General features: G+C 38.0%; 1 protein-coding gene across 5 annotated transcripts in view; it reads right to left on the minus strand.

The window, feature by feature from the left end:
* Positions 1-25,688, minus strand: part of AKAP7 (A-kinase anchoring protein 7) — a 139,399-nt gene that overhangs the window by 107,813 nt on the left and 5,898 nt on the right. For 2 of the 5 annotated variants that reach the window (XM_065888879.1, XM_065888880.1), the window contains exons 2-4: positions 22,251-22,379; positions 13,673-13,812; positions 5,396-5,532 (exon numbers count right to left, since the gene is read on the minus strand). In XM_065888879.1, coding sequence (XP_065744951.1) covers positions 5,396-5,532; positions 13,673-13,812; positions 22,251-22,335 — 362 coding nt within the window. In that variant the 5' untranslated portion in view covers positions 22,336-22,379. Of the gene's footprint in view, positions 1-5,395; positions 5,533-13,672; positions 13,813-22,250; positions 22,383-25,688 lie in introns of those variants that run through there. The other 3 variants (XM_065888876.1, XM_065888877.1, XM_065888878.1) reach the window with 2 other exon arrangements.

Consider the following 25,688-nt stretch of genomic DNA (forward strand, 5'->3'; position numbering starts at 1 on the left):
AAAACACAATGATCCAAAACCTATGGGATGCAGCAAAAGCAGTTCTAAGAGGGAAGTTTATAGCAATACAATCCTACCTCAAGAACAAGAAAAATCTCAAATAAACAACCTAACCTTACACCTAAAACAATTACAGAAAGAAGAACAACAACAAAAAAAGAAACCCAAAGTTAGCAGAAGGAAAGAAATCACAAAGATCCGATCAGCTATAAACGAAAAAGAAATGAAGGAAACAATAGCAAAATAAATAAAACTAAATGCTGGTTCTTTGAGAGGATAAACAAAATTGATAAACCATCAGCCAGACTCATCAAGGAAAAAGGGAGAAGACTCAAATCACAGAATAGGAAATGAAAAAGGAGAAGTAACAACTGACACTGCAAAACTACAAAGGATCATGAGAGATTACTACAAGCAACTATATGCCAATAAAATGGAGCTGGAGGAATTAGGCTCTGTGACTTCAGACCATACTACAAAGCTACACTAATCAAGACAGTATGGTACTGGCACAGAAACAGAATTATAGATCAATGGAACAGGACAGAAAGCCCAGAGATAAACCCATGTACATATGGTCACCTTATCTTTGAGGAGGCAAGAATATACAATGGAGAAAAGACAGCCTCTTCAATAAGTGCTGGGAAAACTGGACAGCTACAGGTCAAAGAATGAAATTAGAACACTTCCTAACACAATACACAAAAATAAACTCAAAATGGATTAAAGACATAAATGTAAGGCCAGACACTACCAAACTCTTAAAGGAAAACATAGGCAGAACACTCTATGACATACATCACAGCAAGATCCCTTCTGACCCACCTCCTAGAGTAATGGAAATAAAAAAAAAAAATAAACAAATGGGACCTAATGAAACAAAAGCTTTTGTGCAGCAAAGGAAACCATAAACAAGATGAAAAGACAACCCTCAGAATGGGAGAAAATATTTGCAAACAAAGCAACTGACAAAGGATTAATCTCCAAAATATGCAAGCAGTTCATGCAGCTCAATATCAAAAAATCAAACAACCCAATCCAAAAATGGGCAGAAGACCTAAACAGACATTTCTCCAAAGAAGATATACAGATTGCCAACAAACACATGAAAGGATGTTCAACATCATTAATCATTAGTGAAATGCAAATCAAAACCACAATGAGGTATCACCTCACACCGGTCAGAATGGCCATCATCAAAAAATCTACTAACAATAAATGCTGGAGAGGGTGTGGAGAAAAGGGAACCCTCTTGCACTGTTGGTGGGAATGTAAATTGATACAGCCACTATAGAGAACAGTATGGAGGTTCCTTAAAAAACTAAAAATAGAGCTACCATATAACCCAGCAATCCCACTACTGGCATATACCCTGAGAAAACCATAATTCAAAAAGAAGCATGTACCACAATGTTCACTGCAGCACTATTTACAATAGCCAGGACATGGAAGCAATCTACGTGCCCATCAACAGATGAATGGATAAAGAACATGTGGCACACATATGCAATGGAATATTACTCAGCCATAAAAAGAAATGAAATTGAGTTATTTGTAGTGAGGTGGATGGACCTAGAGACTGTCATACAGAGTGAAGTCAGAAAGAGCAAAACAAATACCGTACGCTAACACATATATGTGGAACCTAAAAAAAAAATGGTTCTGATGAACCTAGGGGCAGGACAGGAATAAAGACGCAGACATACAGAATGAACTTGAGGACACGGGGAAGGGGAAGGGGAAGCTGGGACAAAGTGACAGAGTAGCATGGACATATATACACTACCAAATGTAAAATAGATAGCCAGTCGGAAGCAGCTGCATCGCACAGGGAGATCAGCTCAGTGCTTTGTGACCACCTAGAGGGGTGGGATAGGGAGTGTGGGAGGGAGGTGCATGAGGGAGGGGATATGGGGATATATGTATACATATAGCTGATTCACTTTGTTATACAGCAGAAACACACACAACATTGTAAAGCAATTATACTCCAAAAGAGACGTTAAAAAAAAAGTCTCCTAGAGAAGGGAGTCCCACCTCCACTGAGAAATGTAAACATTATAATACATTGAGAACATACCCACCCCCTCACCCCAACCCGACTGCACACCACTTAACAGCATTTCTAGTCAGTTACGTGTCCATCAGTAGAGGCTACTGAGACACAGGAGGCCTTTTGTACTTCCAGCAGACTAATCTCTCCCGCCCTTCATGCATTCGTGCTCATCTTCTCCCTCCTGTCCCCATCCCACTCCTCTCCCTCTACCTCTGCATCTTTCACAATCACACTCTATGGAATAATAATAGAAAATTGATTAGTTCTGGCTTGTCTACTGACCCGCATTCGCTTAATTCCTAGGACTGCCAGTTTCCTCCAATGTATAAAAAAGGTGACATTTCTGTGCTGCCCGACTCAGAACACTTGTTAAGGAAATAAAATAAAATAACATTTGTTTGGGGAATCGTGGCTGAGGAGCAGAGACTGAAATATATATACATGCCATAGCCAAGACCCATTTCCAATAAGAGAGATAAACCCTAAACTTATCAATCAATGGTAACAGTCTTCTCTGGTTTAAAAAGGTCTCTTTGGGGTACAATTATTCAGTTAATTCAAACGTCCTTTCAGGACTGTTTTTCCCTTCCCAGGGAATCCAGCATACTCTTATAAGAGGACTGAAAAAGCTCTTTGATCTGCTTGTTGTTTGGGTCCTAAGAGATTCCTATTTCAGGGCGACTGGTCTGGTCATATCCCTGGGTGCCCTACACTCGTGTCCGTGAAAGCCCACCTGTTCTTTCTGAGTATTGCACTGACATGTGCTGCTGAAGCACAAGATCCCTGCTGGGGTCTCTGATCAAGAAACACGGATAGGGCTTCCCTGGTGGCGCAGTGGTTGAGAGTCTGCCTGCCGATGCAGGGGACACGGGTTCTTGCCCTGGTCCAGGAAGATCCCACATGCCGTGGAGCAGCTGGGCCCGTGAGCCATGGCTGCTGAGCCTGCGCGTCCGGAGCCTGTGCTCTGCAACGGGAGAGGCCACAACAGTGAGAGGCCCGTGTAACGCAAAAAAAAAAAAAAAAAAAAAAAAAAGAAGAAACACGGATGTTCAGCAGTGTCGCTGTCCCCCATCCTGTGCCTTCTGATCCACCAATTCTCTCTGACCTTCCAAGTCTACCCACCAGGGCACAAAGAAATTTCTGGATCCATCTATATACCTTGATAGGCAACGGGGAATTGAAGGAACTACCTCAGGTGCAGGTGTTAGAAATCTCCCTCGACTCGGTAGCACGTTCTTTCAGCATTACTGAACAGGAACTTCTCTAAAGAGTTGAGCTTTTCCCAGCTACACCCTGAGAACCCCAAACCAAGGTGAGTGTCTCTATCACTCCCAGTTCTCTGCTCCAACACTGGCTGGAACAGTCAACCCCAAAAGGGGAGCCAGGATGTGTCTGGCTTCGTGCCTCTTCCTCTGATTTGCTCACTCCGCCCAGCACCAGAAGGCCTCTAGATTCCCTTCCCATCCTGGATGACAACCCTCCTCCCAGCTGGCTGTGGTTTCACTGACCACATGCAGTGCTTCTGAATTAATCATTGGTTCAGCATCTCTTACTTGCCATCCGTGAGACCAGCTCAGTACTTGCTCCTGCTCCTGCCATTTGTGTTGGTTAATTTTGTTCGTCAACTGAGGCCATGATACCTGGTGTTTGGTCAAACGCCAGTCTAGATGTTGTTGTGAAGGAATTCTTTAAGATGTGATGAACATTTAAATCAGTAGACTGAGTAAAGCAGATCATCCCCCAGAATGTGGATGGGCTTCATCCAGTCAGTTGCAGGCCTTACGAGAAAAGACTGAGGTCCCCCAAGGAAGAAGGAATTCTTCCTCCAGGCCGCCTTTGGGCACGAGCCTATACTGTCAACCCTCGCCTGGGTCTGCCGCTTGCCAGGCTGCCTTGCAGAGTGTGGACTTTAGCCCCCACGGTCATGTGAGCTAATTCCTTAAAAGAAATCTCTCTATATATAGCTACAGCTGTAGATACAGATATATCCATATATCTAGATATCCAAATGGATATCCATCCTATTGGTTCTGTTTCTCTGGGGAATCCTGACTAGTCCACCATTCTAACACACAGGGGACCACTCATTTTCTCTCAGGCTTTCATCGTGTGTCACATCTTCTCTGGCTTCTTTTCTTTTAGGAGCATCAGAGTATTTCTTTTTTCTTCTGATTGGCAAAGTGAACAGTGAAAATGAGTTAAGTAAAATCTTCTGGTCCTCTCTGTCACTGCAGCGTGCTCCAGACCTGCTCTTGGGTAGATCATGTTGAGAGATCAGAAGACTGATCCTTAAAGACATGCAGTTTCAACTATTTAAAAAGACATCACGACCCGAATCATAATTTGACTGTATATTTTGAGTTACTAATTTATTGTTTTCTCCCTTCTATTTTTCTTTTTTGTCGCCCCCTTCCCAATCCAAGCCTTGCTCTTCATTCCCTCAGGAGACTATGTCAGGGGAGAAAACAGAAGTAACCTGTAACCTGTTAATTCTGGTTTTGGCTTTCCAAAGAGCTTATGCTTGAGCTTAATCCAGAGGGCTAAACAGGGGCTAACAGGGCAAGGGGTGCTCATACCGACAGACAAAGTATCCCAGAGAATTTGAGGAAGAGTAAGGTTTCTCCACTCCAGGCTGGAAAGCAGCAATCAATGACTAATACTCAACTTTTATGGGACAGCTCTGGGTTTGGAGGTTCAGGGTGTACAGGTACTCTAGGAATGAAGGAAGTAAAACTGAAATTGTCTGTTACTCTAGTAAATGACAGCTCGAATAGCTAATAATATCAAGTGCCTGCTATGTGCCAGGCCCTATACTAAGAGTTCTTACATGCATTAGTACTATTATTTTCTCCATTTATTTAAAAAGTAAATGATTTGCCCAAAATTGGGCAGCTGTTAAGATGTGGTTTGGCCACGGTTCCAGAATCTTTACCTGGAATCCTAACCTAAATGGTCAGACTCCAGAGTGCTTACATAATTAACATAGATAAAATAACGGCATAACCAATGCATCTGATAACAACAACAGTTTAAAAGTATAGATTAAGGGGAATTCCCTGGTGGTCCAGTGGTTAGGGCTCTGCTCTTCCATGCAGGGGGCACGGGTTCGATCCCTGGTCAGGGAACTAGGATCTTGCACACCATGCAGCAGCATAGCCCAAAAAAGTGTAGATCAGGAAGAATATTTATATGGCTAATTCTGTACACTGGCTTATTAACTGGAACAAATTATAAAAGAATACTTCTTTAGAATTTCAATGCCTCTTTTGGTTCTGCTATGATTACTCACATTACAGTAATAACTTGGAAAACAATATTCCAGAAAGATGTATTACTCACATGTTTATTTCATCTTCATTTAATAACTGCATCACTAGCAGGGTAATATGAAAGGAACCATCACTGTTCATTGCTTTGGCCAGTCGCTGATCTTGTTGTATTATTGCATTTTGCAGGATCTTAATTTCCTTTGTAATCTAATCACACACAGACAAAACAGAGATTAGGTAAGCAAAATTTCCTTATGGTAACACTGAAATCGAGAAGAAAAATAAGCAACATATGAAATGAGAATGATGTCAAGATCCTTCTGCCAAACAATGCTTAATTGTCTAACTATTCTCAAATATCCTGGAGAAATGACTTGGAAAGTTTAATAGGACGTTTAAGTTAAAAAAAAAAAATCACACAATGCTTGTCCATTTTAAGAGCATCAAGCCCAACACCCTTCTTTTACAGACTGCGCCACTGGTTGAGTGGAAAAATTCTCAATGGCCATGTATCTTTTCAGAAATGTATCCTTGGAATATACAGTATGACTCACTATAATTATGATCTTTCCTAAAAATAAAAGTTTTATTCTTGCCACAGAAAGGTCAAACTGGCAGACAACATTCCATTTCTGTTGGCAGTAATATTTATTTGTCCCCAAGTGAATGTGTCTGAGAACCCATTCTTCATGGCCTTTAAGATTTTTTAGGACAGCAATAATTTCAACAGGAATGACAACTGTCATTTCCCCAGACATGTGAGGAGGGGCATCACCATGGAGAGAGAGCTGCAAACAAGTCTAAATGCGTATGTTAGAAAAACTGTACATTCCACACCTAAGCAAAATCCCTGGTCCCTCATCAGCCTTCCCCTCTCAACCTAATGAGAACAAAGAAGAGGAATGGTGGCTTTTCCCTCCTCCATTTCCAGTTGGAGACAACTCTAGTCAACTTCTAAATGTGAGTACACTGGAAAATAGTTTGAATATGGACTAGCAAACCAAGCAATCCCCAGAGAAAAGAGCGCACGTAGAAGCCCAGAGGCAGCAGAATTAGTGAGAAAAGGAAGAGAGAGGGGGCTGGCAACAGAAGCAGAGCCCTAAAAAGACAGCAGAGATAAGAAACAACTGAATCGTGAGCACAGCAGGCTGTTCTGATAGAAGCTGTTTCATCCTGAACAACGTTCCCATTATCTGCAGAATGCAATTGGGCAAATCATGAGATACTATCCTGGGATCTGACTTCTCACGTATCTTTACAATAAATCCACATCACCCAAAATAACCTCAGCGTTTCTCTATTCCTTGCAACCTGGAGGACAGTAAAATGGGAAACAGTGTTTTCCTGGTAGGAAGTTATGCAGTAACACCTAACACAAGATTTCCCAAGGGAAGATGTCACTTCCACGACACCCAACAAAAGAATACTGACAGCCTAATAATTAAAATGCTCCTAAAGCAACAGTACACAAAGATCTTACAGAGTCAGCGTTTCCTCTACTTCTATATTGATAAAACTAAATTGTAAACTCCCCGAGGGCAACATCTATTTCTTCCACCCAGCCATCTCGCCACAGTGCCCTGTAATAAAAATAAACACAACATTGAGACCACAATGGTAACTACCCTTTCTTGTGTGGTCACTAGGTTCTAGGCACTAGAGTGAGCATTTTACATATATTAGTTCCCTGAAGCCTCCCGCCGATCCTGTGAGGTAAGATGTTGGTACTGTCTCCATTAAAATAAATTGAAACACAAAAGATTAAAAAAATCTTTTCAAGATCATATACCCAAAATAGCAAAGGAATTTGAGAAAAGGATAAATTACAATACATGAGAAAAGATGAGGGAAATACCTGGAGGAAAAGATCCAGGAGTGAGGAGAAGCGGCCAGAGAGCTGTGCAGGAAGAGGTACAAGTAATGTGTTTGTGCAAGAGGAGACAAGGAGAGGGGCAGACATGTGGGTAGTGACTCAAGACATGAAACATCAAGGGGAAAAAGGGCATTTAAAGGAGATTCTGAGGAAGTCTTACTGGATCCTGTGTAATAGAGCACACAGGCCCTCTCATAAAAGCCTTTAGTATAAGTCTACACTACTCTGCGAGGATTTTACACATGAATTTTTGAGAGATTTTTCCAGGTGCAGTGAAGTGCTGAGATCAGCTTTCAGGAATGATGGAGCAGCTCAAGATGGTCCAGGTTCACGTGGGAACGGCCTGGCCAGTGCCGAGTAAATCACGCGAGTTCAAGAATATCAGACCTCAAAACAGTATAACTACATCTTCAAATCTTAGCTGGTACAAATGGTAATTCTGGCTTAACTGATCGTGAAAAAGTGGTTTAGGATGATAACTTTTCAACACAGAGTGATGCAAATTAAAGGTACTGGACTTGTATCAGAAATCCTGGATTTTAAGCCCAGGTCTGCCGCGGGTGGAACCCCATAGAGGTCACCTAGTCTCAGTGAGTCTTGGTTTCTTCAATTGTAAAGCACTGCCAAACTCACAGGGATGTGTTAAAGGTCACACAGACAAGCTACAGGAAAGCACTTTGCAAGCTCTGCACCATTTGCCTAATATAAGGTCTGCAACACTGCCACTATTATTAAAATCAGTGGTTCTCTACCCCAGGGGACATTTGTCAATGCCTGGAGACATTTTCATTGTCACACCTGGGGTTTGCCACTTGCACTTAGTGGTAGAGTATCTGCATTTTCATAAAAACTGAGTCTTGGGCTTCCCTGGTGGCGCAGTGGTTGAGAGTCCGCCTGCCGATGCAGGGGACACGGGTTCGTGCCCCGGTCCGGGAAGATCCCACATGCCGCGGAGCGGCTGGGCCCGTGAGTCATGGCCGCTGAGCCTGCGCGTCCGGAGCCTGTGCTCTGCAATGGGAGAGGCCACAAAAGGGAGAGGCCCGTGTACCAAAAAAAAAAAAAAAAAAAAAAAAACTGAGTCTTCATTCTAAGCTCAAATACTAATTATATGTAAATTCAGGACAATGCTCAAAAATTTCCATCCATTTGTATATTCCGCATTTTAGTGCAATGTCCTACTATTTAGTGAAAAATAGTTTTAGACCATTCATATCTTTGAATTATCCAGTAGCTTGTAAAATTGCAAATTAAAATTTGTAAAACACTTTGAAGACTATTTCTCTGAAGTCACACAGTACTTATAATGCAAAATAACCTTAATCTATGAAAATTCTAAAGATAATCTAATCAAGTAATGTATTTCTAACTATGCTTTGATGCTTCAGATCAATTTACATATTCCTTGATATCATCTTTTAAAAATTTTTTAATGCATTTTATTACTAATTATATTCTTAAAAGATAAAAAGAAAAAATGAAACTACTTCAGAGTCTTCTCTGTATGCCATTTTAAAAGGTACCAGTGTCAGGCTTCCCTGGTGGCACAGTGGTTAAGAATCTGCCTGCCAATGCAAAAGACATGGGTTCAAGCCATGGGGAAGATCCCACATGCCGCAGAACAACTAAGCCCGTCTGCCACAACTACTGAAGCCCACGTGCCTAGAGCCCGTGCTCTGCAACAAGAGAAGCCACCCAATAGAAGCCCGCGCACCACAACGAGTAGCCCTCGCTCGCCGCAACTAGAGAGAAGCCCCTGCACAGCAACAAAGACCCAACGCAGCCAAAAATAAATATAAATAAATAATTTTTTTTTTAAGTACCAATGTCATTAAAGGCCAAAGGAAACTAATTTTTACAGTCCCTGTTTAAAATTCTACAAAGCCTTTAATGCGTATCTGTCATCATAATCCCCAGCCACTGGCAGTATTGCACAATGCACATTTTTTATACCTAATATTGTAGAGCCATATTTAAGTAGAATATCAAAAGAAACTTTAAAAAATAAAAGCGTATTAAAATCTTAAATATTTCATTCATTGAGTAGTTTCTTTGTATTTAGAGAATAAAAACGGACACGAATCTGCTAAACCTCACCACTAAGCCATGTTCCACATGCCTAAAAATGACACAATAAGAAATCTCATTTTTCTATCTTTTAAGCTTTCTAGTTGATTCAAAGCATACATGAGCCCAAAGAAAAAGCCTTCAAGTTAGTTCATGAGGGAGAGTAGTTATAGTCTAGCACACAGAAGGAGAATGTCCTTGACCTCATCTTTTGACATTATTTCTGGATTTTTTCTAAGCTGTTAACATAAATTATTCCTAAATTTGCTGCCTCATTAAGATTTAACAGAATTATCCCAACAATCTGCTACCTAACTTTTCTTCAAAACTGCATATAAGTCATTTTTCTTGCTTGTTTACACAAAGGAAAAAACTTGAAAATTTAATGATACAGCAATAAGTAAAAATTTTAAAAACATCCTAAAATAGGAGAATTTTCTGTATTTTAACATACATGATGATATCAAGTATTTTCACAACTACATTTCCCAGAAAGGAACAGAATGCACAAATCATTTTTCATCTTTTCATAAGGCCAATAATTTTCACATTACAAAATGATGAAATACAGAATTAAATGTAGCAAATGCCTTTTAAAACCCCTAAAGAGCATCATATTTTTCCATTAGTATAAAACAATTATCTTACCAAAAAAATTAATACACTCCTAATTTCAATCAGCTTCTGATTGTTCCCTTGCATTTTTCAGTGTTGACTTACCTTAAATTATTACCTCTCGTAAGAAAGCATATAAAACCAACATATGGGCAAATCCACCCAGAACTAATAATTAAGCAATTCTAGCCCGTTAAGAAATATTTAGGATTTATTAGAATGCCATTAAATTTCTCATCTTTTTATTTTTAAACTAATGTGTAATTGCAGGTAGTGGAGAAACACATACTTTCACATGCATGCAATTAGGATATTTTTATGCAGTCATTCTAATTCATTTTCCAATTCTATTTCTTAAAAATATGAAAATCATGATTTTCCAAAACTAAAGCATTCCAAATGTCTAATAACGTATTTAAAAATCAAAGACTCTTATAAGTCTGAATACTTTTTTCTTTAAAACTAGGTGCCAACAAGTAGAGGCCAAAAGTAGAGCAGCTCATTGTCAATGTGCTGGCTTCCAAAAGCTTGTTTGCAGGTCACTTAATCGGAACTTGGAATACAGTCTCCCATTGAAATAATGTTATAAATGCTGCTCCTTTTCCCAGGCCTTCGCACAAAAGCCCGTAAGTAGTTTCAACAGAAAATTAACATTAGATACTTTCAAACAAACAAACAAAAAAGGTGCTCATATAAAAAGTATCTCCTGGGCTTCCCTGGTGGCGCAGTGGTTGAGAGTCCGCCTGCCGATGCAGGAGACACAGGTTCGTGCCCCGGTCGGTCGGGGAAGATCCCACATGCAGCACAGCGGCTGGGCCCGTGAGCCATGGCCGCTGAGCCTGCACGTCCGAAAAGCCTGTGCTCCGCAATGGGAGAGGCCACAGCAGTGAGAGGCCTGCATATCGCAAAAAAAAAAAAGTATCTCCTAATCTTGTCCTATTCCTAGCCCTCCTCCCCATATTTGCATTAAGCTTTCTGTTACCCACAAATAAGTCTCTTGAGAGGGAAATATTAAATTCTTTGGTTTCCAGGTTACTTGAAGCTTGTGTGCCCCACTATTACAAGTCACCCTACCCCCTGGAAAACAAAGTGCCATTGAACCTATATTATAAAACCAGCATTTGTAACACTGTATTTATTATTTATAAAGGTTCTGGTTGGAATTTGGTATGCCAGAAACACACCTTCCACCCCGAAATGACAATATTTTGTGTGTGTGCACCTACTCTTGCCAAACTCCGTTCTAGGTACTGGGAACGACCTGAAAAACTTTGTGAGGAAGATTAACAAGTGTCAAATTTCAAGGATGACAAATGACAAAAGGAAAGCCATGAAAGTGTTGTGTTTTGCTGGGGTTTTTTTGGTTTTTTTGGTGGGGGGAGGGGGTTTACCTAGTCAGGGCGGTCACGGGTGGGAGAGGTTTGAGCTGAGATTTTGGCATTAACAAAATCAAAAGGAGAGGAAAGTAAACTCCCAGCCAGAGAAGGCTTTCCAGAGGGCAGAGGGAAACTGGCAAGTTCAAGCAAAGCCAGAGGGGCTCAAGCAGAAGGAACGAGGGCTGAGGTGGAAAAGGCCAAGCCATGTAGAACCTTCTAGAATATGGTAAAGCCTTTGTCTTCATCCTAACAACAATGGGAAAATACTGAAGTGATAAGCATGTAGGTGATGTGTCCAGATTTGGATTTAGAAAATAATCATTATCACCTCCATTTTACAACTGAAGACACGGAAACTACAGCAATTAAGTAACCTGACCTACATCCACAGTGCAGTTTGTAATCCAGCTGGTATCCAAACAAGGTCTGTCAGGTTCCAAAGCCTGTACTCTCCTCACTTTCTACAGAACCTCCAAGAAGTTGAGAAGCAGAAACAAAGGCTACAGGGTGAAACAAAGCAGCTTGTGGGGTGAAAACTAAGGGTTGCAAACAGTTCTCTCATCCCCTCCTCTCATCTTTGCAGCCTGAATCCTGAAATAAGTAGCAGAAGAAAAGAATCTCTCCACCCTCTTTCCCCTTGGTCCCCTTCCCTGCCAGCCCTATCCCAGCACATCACCCCACCAGTCTTCACTGGAGGAGGCGGGAAGCCGGCACAGGGCTGGAAGCGGCTGGGGCAGGCTCAGAGGGGTTGCAGAGCTGCTGCTCTGACCAGCAGGGCCAAGAACAGAGGCAGGCAGGGAGCAAGAGGAAAGGAAGGACCTCAGCAAAGCAACTTAGAGAAGGGCTCACCCAACTTCTACACTCACAGATGCTGGAGTGAAACAATCTCTAAGCAAGAAATCAGAAGAAGGAACCTGGCGTCTCTTCCAATCAGAAATCATGTGCCCTAGGGGACATCACACGGCCTGTTTCACAGGCAGTTTCCTCAGGACCTGGCCTCCGTCTGACTGCTTGCTTAAATAGGACCACCTCTGGCTTCCTGCTCTCTTCTCATTCCCATAGGTACACATGATCCTAAATCTCAGAGAAAACCTGTCCAAATAACTCACAAGTATTTTAATACATAATTTCTGATTGCATTAAACTTTGCATCAGCTAAACACCTTTAAGGGCTATTTATTTTACTGTTAACCTGCCACTACGTACCAGTAAAGCCGAAGTCTGATTCTTTACTGTATCAAATTCTAAAATCCTGTATTGCTAGGTAATACCATTTCTCTTTTTATGTGTTTTTCTCCCCAACTAAACTGTATCTCACAGACTAGATACTTCCTAGAGTGTCCTAAAAGAATTTATTTTTTTCTTTGATATTTGTTTCTTTGATTTCAATTTCATTTGCTTTGATCTTTAAAAATTCACTAGCATTGTGTAGAAACATTCTAGTTAAATAAAGGAAAAAGCAACCTGAAAACATGCCCAGTTAAGAGATCAGAGCCCACAATCAAACAGAAATTCAGATCTAGCTCTTAAGATACATGAAATTGGGCCAAGATATAAAAACAGTCAGTCATCCGAATGAGGTGTTCTTTCCTAAGGCATTTTTAATTCCTAACTCACTGCTCTAGAGGTCTTAGATACTGCAGCTTTCTCTCTCAATCACATATAAGGGTTTCTTAGTGTGGGCCAGTTGGCTGGTCCCATTTCCTATTACTGATGCCACATTAATTTTTCAGACTTTTAATAGATTTCTACCGAGTTTGTCATGCACTATTAAGTTGGTACAACAATGAGTAATTTTTAAAGAAACTACGTTGCAATAATCATTACCATGAACTGGACTAAGCAGCAGGAAATCCCAGTTTACTTTCCCCACAGAGATTTCAGAATCTTTTTTTACCAGCTCTCTGCTTCTGAAAGATTCCTCCACTATAATGAACAAACACTTAGAAAGGAGCTTAACATGCTACCTGGCAACACTTTTTCAAGTGGCTTTTGCAAAATTATTGTTTAAATATGATTGTTTAAATAGTATTTGTTTGGTTTTTTTTGCGGTACGCGGGCCTCTCACTGTTGTGGCCTCTCCCGTTGCGGAGCACAGGCTCCGGACACGCAGGCTCAAGCAGCCATGGCTCACGGGTCCAGCCGCTCCGTGGCATGTGGGATCTTCCCGGACCGGGGCACGAACCCGTGTCCCCTGCATCGGCACACGGACTCTCAACCATTGTGCCACCAGGGAAGCCCTAAATAGTGTTTTTTAAAATTACTGTTTATACATATTCTATATTCCCTGTGTGGCCCAGCTAAAAATGCCACCAAAGACTCTTAAAAGCTGAGAGCAAATGGGCTTATGAGCATTTAGTGTACCTTAAATATAATTTAGAATAAACTTAGTAAAAATAATTTTTTAAAAAAATAGCACCTCTTTGTTGGTGATCGGAACGGATAGGAAATAGTTGGGTTGATCATCTTTTTGCTTTTTTTTCCTCTTCTTTATTTTATCTTTATTGTTCCATTCCTTTTCTTTACTTCTCTCCAAATTTATCTGAGGTACATCAGTGACTAGAGAAAAAAAGTCAAACAACATGTCTAATGCATTTAAACAAAGATAATATAATCAGAAAAAAAATAAGCACTATACAAGTAGCAATCATTCTTAACTGTCATTTTCAAATCTAAAATAGGAATTGGCAAACTCTTCTGCAAAAGACCTCATAATAAATATTTTAGGCTTTGCAGATCATACGGTCTTAGTCAAAACTACCCAAGTCTGCTATAGACAAAACACAGATGAATGGGTACAACTGTTTTCTAATAAAAATTTATTTACAAAGCAGATGGATGTGGCCCATGGGCCATGGGTTCACTAACCTCTGATCTAAAGCATAACTAACAACCATTCTCTTCCCCTTGCCACAATTTTCATGCTAGGAAAAATCACTTTTTCATCCATCCTGTATATGTATATTTGTAACTTTTACAACAAAAGCATTTGCAGCAGTGCCATTCAAAGTTTGGTTCATGGCCAGTGTCACACTACAAACCATTTGTTCCAGAAACTGAGAGAATGCTTTATAAACTTTCAGAGCAATTAGGCAAAGTAATTTTGTCTGTCAAATTTTGGCTTCTATTTTATAGATCTTTTTCTTTAACACCTTTTTGCTAATAATTCATGTTTTATTATATTTTACAAAAGTATCAGTCAGCAACATGTAAGAAATTAAAGAAAAAAAAATGGTCCTTGACCATAGATAACTTGAGAAACACTTAGCATGCTTTTTAAGGTCATCTTCAAAAGACATTTCCAGCACCCAACGACTCTTATTATGAAGCTATACCCCCAGAAGTAATTTCCAAATCAGCGTGAAATGCCATTGTCTCTTTTACAAATTCTATCGGGGGCTTCCCTACTCGTGCAAAACTACCATTAATTTATTTTTCAGGTGTGCCTTCTTGAACAGTAGCTTACCGTTCAAAATACAGTACCTCATAGAGACTTTGAAAAATTCAGATATAATTGTATATTCTGAGGTATGATTTTGGAAAGAGGGAGAGAGGGAGGAAGCACCTTGCCTTACATTCAGTCCTATGAAGTTGGTTTCATCTTTGGGATCAACTCTAACAGACCAGTGACTAAGAGCACAAGGCCCATGTGCATCTAACTGAACTTACTTTACATACGATGAAAGAGAAGAGAAGAAAACCTTTTTAAAGCAGCTCAATGTCACAGAGTCAAGCCTGGTGTCTAGACCTTTTAAAGGTCTCCTTCTAGTGTACTTTCTACTGGAGCAAACTGCTTCCCTCTCGCAGTTCTAGATAAGTAGTTACTACTGCACACAAAACCAAAGAGCGGAAGGAATTGTCCTTATTCTGTTGTTCTTTGAAATATTAATAGTAAACAAATTTTAAATGAATGCTGCAAATAATACTTTAATGCTAACTTCTAAGAAAAATAGTAGAAAACGTTTCAAATTTAAAAATTAAGAGTTTGTGGGAATAGACATGCTTTCTTTCTAGGATTAACATATCTGTGAGCCCTAGAAAAAGACTTAAGACAGGTAAATTAAGAGCAAGGTGATCTGGGTAGTCTGACTGTATCATAATGAGTTAAGGCAAAATTACCCAGTCTGTTTGTGCAACCATTTCTCTACTACATTCCTCAACAATATGCATGATTAACATGGTTAAAATGATATATCTTCACAGAGAACACATATTTGAAATATAAATTATTAGCTTCTTTTGTACCTGTGAGCTTGTCAGAACTTTTAAAAAGTTCGTAGCATTCTCTGTATTACGAGCATTATCTGAATTGCTTCATAAGATGCCACTGGGTTTTATTTCCCATGCAGCTTTTTTCATATGGAAAATCAAATCAATACACTGAGCTGCTTGTAATTTAAGATATATAAGAAATAGTCCTACCATTGATTGTAGTAACATGAATTAAATGTACTAATTTTAAACAAAAGCCACAAAATATGCTAATGAAGTACCACATATTTTAAATCCACTTCTAAAATACATTCCTAGCCCACCTCCATCTGCTGTTAGTAAACTGGCACTCTGTAAAAGGAAACCATTTTTAACATAATCTGGGCTGGAATCCTGGCTCCACACACTAGCTGTGTGACCTTAGATAAGTCACATAAATTCTCCTGACCTAAGTTTCCTCCTCTCTAATGTGAGGATAATAATAATAGCTACCTCATAGGAACATTTAAACATTGACTTAGGGACTTTCCCTGGTGGTCCAGTGGTTAAGACTCCGTGCTTCCACTGCAGGGGTATCTGACAGTTATCAGCCTATGCCTTTGCGTAAAAGTAATCTACAAAAGGAAAAGGGGGAGTGGAAATGGCTGCTGGGAAGACAACCAGCAATGCAGCAGAGGCAGCACGAGATAGTGAAAGGGCACTGACCCAAAGACTAGTCTTCCAACAAGCATCTTTCTATCAATTTACTTCATTTCTTTATCTGAGAACTTAAAAATCTGGCCAATCCATGGAGATATAGCTAATTCTAGGTTTGGGGGATAAAATGTACAAGAGAAGGCTAGAAATTCAAAGACTCCTGGGATCATGTCAGAAGGTCTCCAGAGCCAGTTTGAAAGTTCCCCCACAGGCCAAAGATGGGACATTTTGAACATCAAATGACCATAACAGTAAACTTCTACACAACTTGATTCCTTCAATGATAAACGTGCACGCATGCATGCACACACACACACACACACACAAATGAAAACAGAAGGAGGGGGAGATCTAGAGATCTCCTAGAAAAGAGACTGAAGAGATGTATCAAATATAATGCATAGGCTTTGGTTCCTAAACCAAACCAACTTTTTAAAAATTACAATACAGGGACTTCCCTGGTGGTGCAGTGGTTAAGAATCCGCCTGCCAATGCAGGGGACATGGGTTCAAGCCCTAGTCTGGGAAGATGCCACATGCCATGGAGCAACTATGCCCGTGGGCCACAACTACCGAGCCTGCGTGCCACAACCACTGAGCCCGCACACCTAAAGCCTTGCTTGGCAACAAGAGAAGCCACCGCAGTGAGGAGCCCGAACACCAAAGCGAAGAGTAGCCCCCACTCGCTGCAACTAGACCGCGCGCAGCAACGCAGACCCAACGCAGCCAAAGATAAATAAATAAATAATTACAATACAATCAGAGAAATGTGAATATGACAGGGTATTTGATGACATTAGGAATTACCATTATTTTTCTCATGTAGTAAGGATATTTCAAGTATGCTTACTATTATATGCTTAATAAGATTCCTCATCTTTTAAGGATGTGCATTATTTACAGAAAAAAATGACCTCTCTGCGATTTACCTCAAAATAATCCAGTGAAGAAGAGGTAATGAATACATGAGGCTCATTATACTATTCTACTTTTGAATATGCTTAAAAGTTTCTATAATCAAATTTTTTTTTAACAAACCCAAGGGCATGGGAGGAACAACAGCTGCATAATCTAGTAACTAGGGGTCTCTTCTGGTTCTAGTTTTCTGTGATTTGGAATAAAGGTACCAACTGTTACTACCTGTACTAATTAGGACATTTTATGGTGAAATTAAACAAAGAATGGTGTCCAAGCTAATAATCCAGCTGATTTTATAACCTTTAGTTTATCTCAAAATTAACATAGTAGAAACAGAATCCTAAGCCTATAGTCTAGTTTTTCTTTTTTCAAACTGCAAGTATCAATCCACTAGTGGGTTATGAAATCACCTTAAAGATTTAAAAACAGCACTTTTTAATAACTAGAATGGACTGGATTGGAATGAAAGAAAAGGAAAGCAAAGCAAAAGGACAGAACGGTAAACAGTACACTGCTTACGATACATGTATTACTTAATGAAATTTCAGTTTTTTACATATATATGTATATTGGGTGGCAATGTAAAATCTATTTCTTACTCTGAACATAAGACATATTTTTGCTGTATTTTATTCAATATAACAGTACTAAGAAGAGGAATAGACTTAATAAAACAGTATTTAAAAGACCACTGGAGTGTTCAGTATTTTGTTTTACACCTTACATGTTTAAAACTAAAGTGTCCTCCTGTCTGTAGCTACTCATTTTTGCCATTTCAAATGTTTCATAAGTCTATTTTGCAGATATCCAGAGAAGGAAAATCATAATCTCTGAAGGTAATAGTTATAATGTGAAATAGGTCTAATAATTCTGGTATCGTGAGAATGACACAGAGTAAAGGCCCCAATTCAGAATGCAACCTCTTGGTAAAAATAAAGAAGTACAGGGTTTTTCTAAATTCCCTTAGCTTTCTCTTATCAATAACTATTAAACTTCCCTCTGAACTGGATTATCTACATTTCTCTTTTGTTAGGCATCACAGACAGGGTAAAGTTTTAAAATTATCTGATGTGAGCTGGGCAAAAAAGGGGGAAAGAATTCTGTGAGTATTTACTGTTACAGTACAGTTTAATATACCATTATAAGTAGTTTGTCTGTCTTTCTATTTCAGTGAGTCCTGATGATTTATGGTCAACTTGCTAGACACTTGTTTGCATACCTTCTTTGCCTTTCATTTGCAGGTTTATTTGTATGGTTTTCATTTGCAGGTTTATTTGTACGCTCAGAGTATAAAATCCCTCTTTTCCTTACTGAACTTCATTTTATTTCTAGCTTTTAAATCATAATCTAAGTTCTAAAATACAATTTACTGTTATACTTTTTATTTAGTGCATATGAAAATACAATGAGCAAAGTATTCAAGTAATATCAAGTTTACAATAAAAACATTAAAGATCAATGACCATAGAAGCAAAACGTAGAAAGCTTTTGGCAATATGCCCTGGATCTTTCACTGGATTATTTAGAGTAACTTTATTGTTTAGCAAAAAAAAAAAAAAGTATCAGTTGTAGTAGAGCCTGTAAACACATCCCATAAATTTATTACATTTGTTAATTTTCATAATGATTTCAGTAGCCATTTTTAATGTGCTCTAATGAATCTGGTCTTGTTGACAAAGGCTGTAACTCTCTCATCCATGAGTTGGCTTTTTTTACCTAAAGCACCACATATGTCATTTTATGTAAATTAACTAATTTTCCTAAAGTTTGTTTAATTCCCTCGAAAAACTACAAGGGAATGAATTGTGGGAGAAATTAATGTAATGAGGTAGTCCATCTGTTATCGTTGGTTGATTGTTTTCATACTTGTTCTTAGCCAAAAGGCTGAGAATGAATTCGATTTTGCTTTTATGTTCTTTTCCTTTTTTCTTGTTACTTAAGCAGTCAAAATCTTTGAAGTAACCATTCTTAAAACTTCTTAAGTAAACAGCTTAGAATATTACCTTCTATATTTCATAGAATTACTCTGAATAATCTTTGGCAAATTACTAAAACTTTCTAAAAAAATAAGACCCCTCTCATTCATTGTAAGGATTAAGTAAAGAAATAATAAAGCATTTACTGATGTGCTAGAAGCACTCAATGATATTATTATAAAATACTGCTCTCAAAGGGCAAATTTTTAAATATTTAATTCAACAAATATACTTGGGCAAAAAGTTTTGGTAAGATTAAATTAATTTTGGTAAGATTAAATTAAATTTAAAAATTTGGTAAGATTAAGTAAAGAAATAATAAAGCATTTACTGATGTGCTAGAAGCACTCAATGATATTATTATAAAATACTGCTCTCAAAGGGCAAATTTTTTAATATTTAATTCAACAAATATACTTGGGCAAAAAATTTTGGTAAGATTAAATTAATAAAAATTTACGGAGGCAAGTTCATGCCACACACTGCTGTAAGGACAGCATTAATGAATTGAATCTTCCCAACAACCTTATGAGATTAACTACCATTATTAAACCAATTTTAGAGATAATGAAAGTAAGCCCAGACACTTGTTCAAAGTACACAATTGGAAAGTATAGGAGCAAATTTTGTCCCTTGACAGTCTGACTCCACAGCCCTCACTTTTAACCACCTAACTTTAACACTATTAGTGATATCTTAGTGGATAGTATCAAAAAAAAAAAACAGTTTCTCTAGTTCTCTGTTTACTGAATTGATGAAGCTTACATCTTTAAAAGCAAGTTTCTAACCACAACTAAAAACTTTAATCATATTTTTTCATGAAAAGAATCAAGAGCATTCAGGGACTTCCCTGGTGACACAGTGGTTAAGAACCGCCTGCCAATGCAGGGGACACGGGTTCGAGCCCTGGTCCAGGAAGATCTCACACGCTGCAGAGCAACTAAGCCTGTGCGCCACAACTACTGAGCCTGCGCTCTAGAGCCTGCGAGCCACAACTACTGAGCCCAAGTGCCACAACTACTGAAGCCCGTGCGCCTAGAGCCCGTGCTCCGCAACAAGAGAAGCCACCGCAATGAGAAGCCCGCGCACCACAACCAAGAGCAGCCCCCATTTGCCACAACTAGAGAAAGCCCACGTGCAGCAGCGAAGACCCAATGCAGCCAAAAATGAATAAATAAAAATAAATTTACAAAAAAAAAAAGAATCAAGAGCATTTATAAAATTTGAAGGTTAGAAAAAGGAAAAAAGAAATTGCTCAGAAACCTCCCATCTTAACACAACCACTGTGAATTTTGGTGACAAATCACCTAAAGTAGTTACACAATTGTAAACAAACAGCACATATATTTTCCCCCTACTTTTTCATTTTGCATTTTATATAGGAAATGTTCACTATTACATAGTTTTCAGAAATATTTTCATAATATATAATTCCATACTATGTAGTCTAAAGGCACTAGTATAGCTTATTCAACCACACTCTAATGGACATTTGGGTTTTCCCCCAATATTTTTACTATATAAAAACACTGTGACACACATATTTATAAATAAAACTTCTTCCCACAAGACTATGTCCTTAAAAAAAAAAAAAAAGACTATGTCCTTATAGTAGGAATTCCATGAGTGACTCTACCCCATGTATGAACATTGCTCAAGATCCCAACAAACTCCATTCTAAAAGGACTATAACAGTACATTGTCAGAAGCCATGTAGATATAACATTAAAATCACTGAGTATTATTTTTAAGAGATATTGCCAATCTGATAAGTTACAATTGTATTTTGACGTGTATCCTTTGATACTTATGAAGTTGAATAATTTTCCATACATTTGTTTACTGAGTTTTATCTTTTATACCCTTTGCCAGATACCAATTATTTTTTATTATTTGGGACAAATATTTGCCTTAAGTCCTTTCACAATAAAATTTGAAATATGCATTACAGGCTTCCCCAATACATTACAGAAAGGTACAGGATATAATTTACCCTTTTTTAAAAACTGACTCAGGACAATCACTTACTATACCAAGTACGGAGATTCAATCTTTATTTGATACACATTTTTCTGTTACAAAATTTTTTTCCAGGTAAAGGGAGGTTTCAATTGATACTTTAAAATACTTAAGATTCAAAGTATTTTTTAATATACTACTTAATAGTATTAGCTAATGAGTAAGGAATAAAATGATAATTTCCCATATCTCTAAAATCTTCAATAATTATAAGGTTAGACCTAAAATTCTGTGAGCTAAAATAAGGATTACAGTAATTTCAATGAGGAGAACTGAATGCTACATTTAGGAAAGACATGCGACCAAAAAAAAAAAAAAAAAAATCACTGAACTACTCTGTTTTGAACCTTGATTTAAGTGTGGCTTCATAGTTAAGGGCTGTGATTATCGTAAGAGAGTAGAGTCAATTAAACTAAAGCTCTCCACAAATTTCTACACTCTGTGGGAAGCATACTAAGTTATTCCTATCAGCAGTAGAATGAAAGACTCTCCAATGCACGCTCCCACTCAACCTTCAGAGGCAGGATTCACAGCAACCTCAAACCTCTGGATGGTTTACTGGGTTTCTAACCAATTGACCAACGACCCTTCCGCTTGTAAAGAGAACAGACCCATCCAGGTCCAGGTCAGCAACTCACTAATGCTGGATTCTCTCCCAGAAAACATTCAACCTATAGAGCCAAAGGTGTGGTTCAGGTTGTACTGCTTCCTCAACATTTCTGCAAGATTTTCTTTTTACATACATTTGTATATTTTATTTCATATATATATTTATTTATTTTACTTACCTTTACTTATATTTTTATGTATTTATTTATATTCCAATACATATCATTTTGGCCAGTAAACATCTGTTAGATGAATGGGTACTGCTGAATTAGCAGTAGGTCTAGAATAACTGAGGTGGTTATAAACCATGGAATGTTGTGGCCCATTGTTTTCTGAAGTAGCTTATAAACTCCAGAATGATCTGGCCCCAAATTCTGTGAGACATGCCTTAATATTATCTGTGATAGTTTTATCAATAGACTACCAACAGACAATTATTAATTAACAACCCAAACTCAAAAACATGACAAGTACTTAAGGTGAAGTAATTATTAAGAAAAAAATGTACGTATCACTAAATTTACTATTCATTGCTTCTAAACACATATTTATTTAATAAAGTACTTACTTCCACAATCATCTATAATATCGATAGTAGCAAATGGCAAATCTACCAGAGAATCCACTGTGTTGGCTTCGGATTCTTCGGACATTTCCCTTTTTCTTGCCACATTTTCACACTCATTGGAATTTAATCCTCCTTTAACATCACAAAAAGAAAACTATATTATTTTATTTATTTTAACTCATATCCCAAGCTAAAATAACTCAACTAACTGAACTCAATATAAATTAACATCTGTTAAGAAATGCTAAAACTGGTATTCAAATATATTGTACCGCTATTTATCTAAATATTTATACCATATTCTCCACTCTTATAAATGCATTTTTATGTTAAACAGCTTTAATAATTTTCTGAAGCACAGTACTCAACTCAGGGTTAAATGAAGTTGAGTTAATCAACAAGCCTCAAGATCCTTTATAGCTGCATTTTCTTAATTCTAAAACTACAGTTTTTCACATACCTTTTGAAAACAAGCCAACAAGGTTTTGGCAGTCTTTTTCATGTTTATTTTTTAACAATATCACTTATCTGTTCTCATCTGTACAAGCTCTGACTTTTACTTTTTTCTTCATAAAGACTTTTAAATTTTTTTCTCTCCATTATTATATTAACATTGGAAATTCAAACATTAAAAATACATAGCCCCAAATACACTTTTCTAGAAATTCAATGGTTAAAAAGCAGAAAGATCTTACAGTTTCCCGACAGCTCTCCCATGGATACATATTAATATTGGAGCCACATTTCACATTTGGTCCTTGTTTTGTTTTGTTTTGTTTTTATGGGTGGAACAATCATATTCGTTGGGAGGAGGTTAAGGGAAAGAGGGTGTCTGTTCAAATTGATAGAGTCAATTGCTAAATTTATTAGTAGGTGGTCTCCCCAGTACCATTATTCTCCATGCTTTTATTGACAGACACAAATGTTGTTTGAACTAGAACTGAACAAAATCCTGGGATACTTATATAATTTCTACTATATATATTGAGTGAAGATTAATTTACCACTAACAATATTAAAGAAGTCATTTATTTCATTCTGCTGTAATCCTCTACTTTCATATATCAGGCCTTAAAAAAACACACTCACATTAAGAATATGGCTTCAATATACAAGATAATAAATGTCCTGATAGGTCATAGCTAACATAAACCAAAAAAACCTAAATTTTTATTGCAATTTGGGTAATCTCTAATATTACTTACACACACACACCCCTATTTTCTAGATAAAAGCAAAAAATGACAATGAAACCTTTTTGTTGTTGCTTTTTGTATATCAGCTAATCATGTTCAATACCAAAACCAAAAAAATTAATAGTACATTCTTAATAATGCTATTTATTTATATTACAGTTCAAACCTTATTGAGTATGAGTGCCTGGAATGCAGGTGTTCAACAAATGTTAGTTTACTCTAAATCTAATCAAACTCACTACTATTTGAAACATGTGAGAACAAGTAAATGTTTCCTTTCTATGTTTACACTTGCATTGAAAAATACAAATGCAGCTTATATTTAAACAAAACTTTTAATAGATCAACACATATCTTTATATTTTGGGGCACATGCAGCTATGCAGAAAATATCATCACTGACCATGTTGCTTACACTTAAAAGCTAGCAACAAAGAGTATTTGTGCAGTTACAAGTGCACAAAGCTGAATGAAAACCTGGACAAAATGAAATAAACCCAACTTTTGTTTTTCTATTTTACTCTTAATCTAAGAACTTAGTAATAAATTCTAAGGACCTAATGTACAGCATGGTGACTAGAGTTAATAATACTGTACTGTATACTTGAAATTTGCTAAGAGAGATCTTAAGCATTTTCACCAACAAAAAAAAAAAAGTGAAGTGTGGATGTGTTAATTACCTTGATTGTGGCAATCATCTCACAATGTGTACTTATATCAAATCATCACGCTGTACACTTTAAATATATACAGTCTTATTTGCCAATTGTACCTCAATAAAGCTGAGGGGAGAAATTAGTGATATTAAATTGGCCCATTTAACAGTGACATCTCAATACTAGCTCCAAAGTGCCACTTGGAAATATACTGGATTCTTGGCAATATGTGGAATGGGGAAGGAAGGCTGAATTCTATGCTCACGTTTTGAAGGCAAGACGAAGAATACCATGATGAATTAAATTTAGTCATTTTTTAAATGAAAAATGTTGTTGAAACAATTAAATGTTTACCTTATCTTAACCAATTAATCAACAACAATTAGAGAACAAGTGCTATGTGGATCACTCTGGCTATACCAAAAGGACAATCGAGCAGTGACAATGGTGATAATAGTGGTGTTTGGGTAACATGCTAGGCAAGCTGGCTACTATAAAAGAAAGGGTTTGGGACTAGAAATCAGGAGACAGGGACTTCCCTGGTGGTCTACTGGTTAAGACTCTGTGCTCCCAATGCAGGGGGCCCAGGTTCAATCCCTGGTCAGGGAGGTAGATCCCATATGCCACAACTAAAGATCCTGCATGCCTCAACTAAAGATCCCGCACGCAGCAACGAAGATCTCCTGCGCCGCAAGTAAGACCCAGCACAGCCAAATAAATAAGTAAGTATTTTTTTAAAAAATCAGGAGACAGATATTCTAGTATTGGACCTGCCACTCACCTGTGATCCTGGGCAAGTCGTGTGAATTCTCTAGGCCCTAGTAGTTATCTCATCTATTAGATGACAAGGTTGTCCTAGTTGAAAAATTCTAAAGCTTGGTCGTACATTAGAATCACCTGAAGAGCTTTTTTAAATGATCAACATCTGGGTCTCACCCCAGGCCACCTAAATCAGAATCTCTGGAAATGAGGCCAGCCTCCTGTACTTCTATAAAGCCTCGCAGGGTGACTAACGTGCAATGAAGTTTGAAAACCACTGCTCCCCTTTCACTTATTCCATACCTTGATTCCGTGCCAGACTAAGAAATTATGTTAACAGTTGAGAACAATCAACTTAAAAGTAAAAACTCTGATTAATCGTCTACTGGCAGGGAAATCTTTCCTGATGACCAGCTCAGGGCTGAGTGAGGTAATCCAATCTCCTTCCACATACAATCACAGCATGAATACATTATGTTATAGATGTCCACTTACATGTCTTCTCCATTAGACTCTAAGTTAACATGACCAAGATAATTTACGGCCCAAACCAGGGCTCCTTTGAAAAGTGAAACGGGAACTTTTCAAATTACACCCGTATCTGTCTGTATGGTCACCCTACTCTAAGTTCCTTAAGTGCTATGTCTTATCCTCCTTTGATTCCTCAATGCCTAGCACAGTGTCCAACTCACAGGAGGTGCTCAATACACTTGTATGGAACAACAAAGGTAAGTACCCATTTGGGAGTGGTTAATAATTACTCAAGCTCCATGGCCACACAGCTATCTCAGTGCTCCTAAAAATAATTCCTGGTGTTTAATGGCATC

The sequence above is a fragment of the Phocoena phocoena genome, chromosome 12 (genome assembly GCF_963924675.1).
Source record: "Phocoena phocoena chromosome 12, mPhoPho1.1, whole genome shotgun sequence".
Lineage (NCBI taxonomy): Eukaryota > Metazoa > Chordata > Mammalia > Artiodactyla > Phocoenidae > Phocoena > Phocoena phocoena.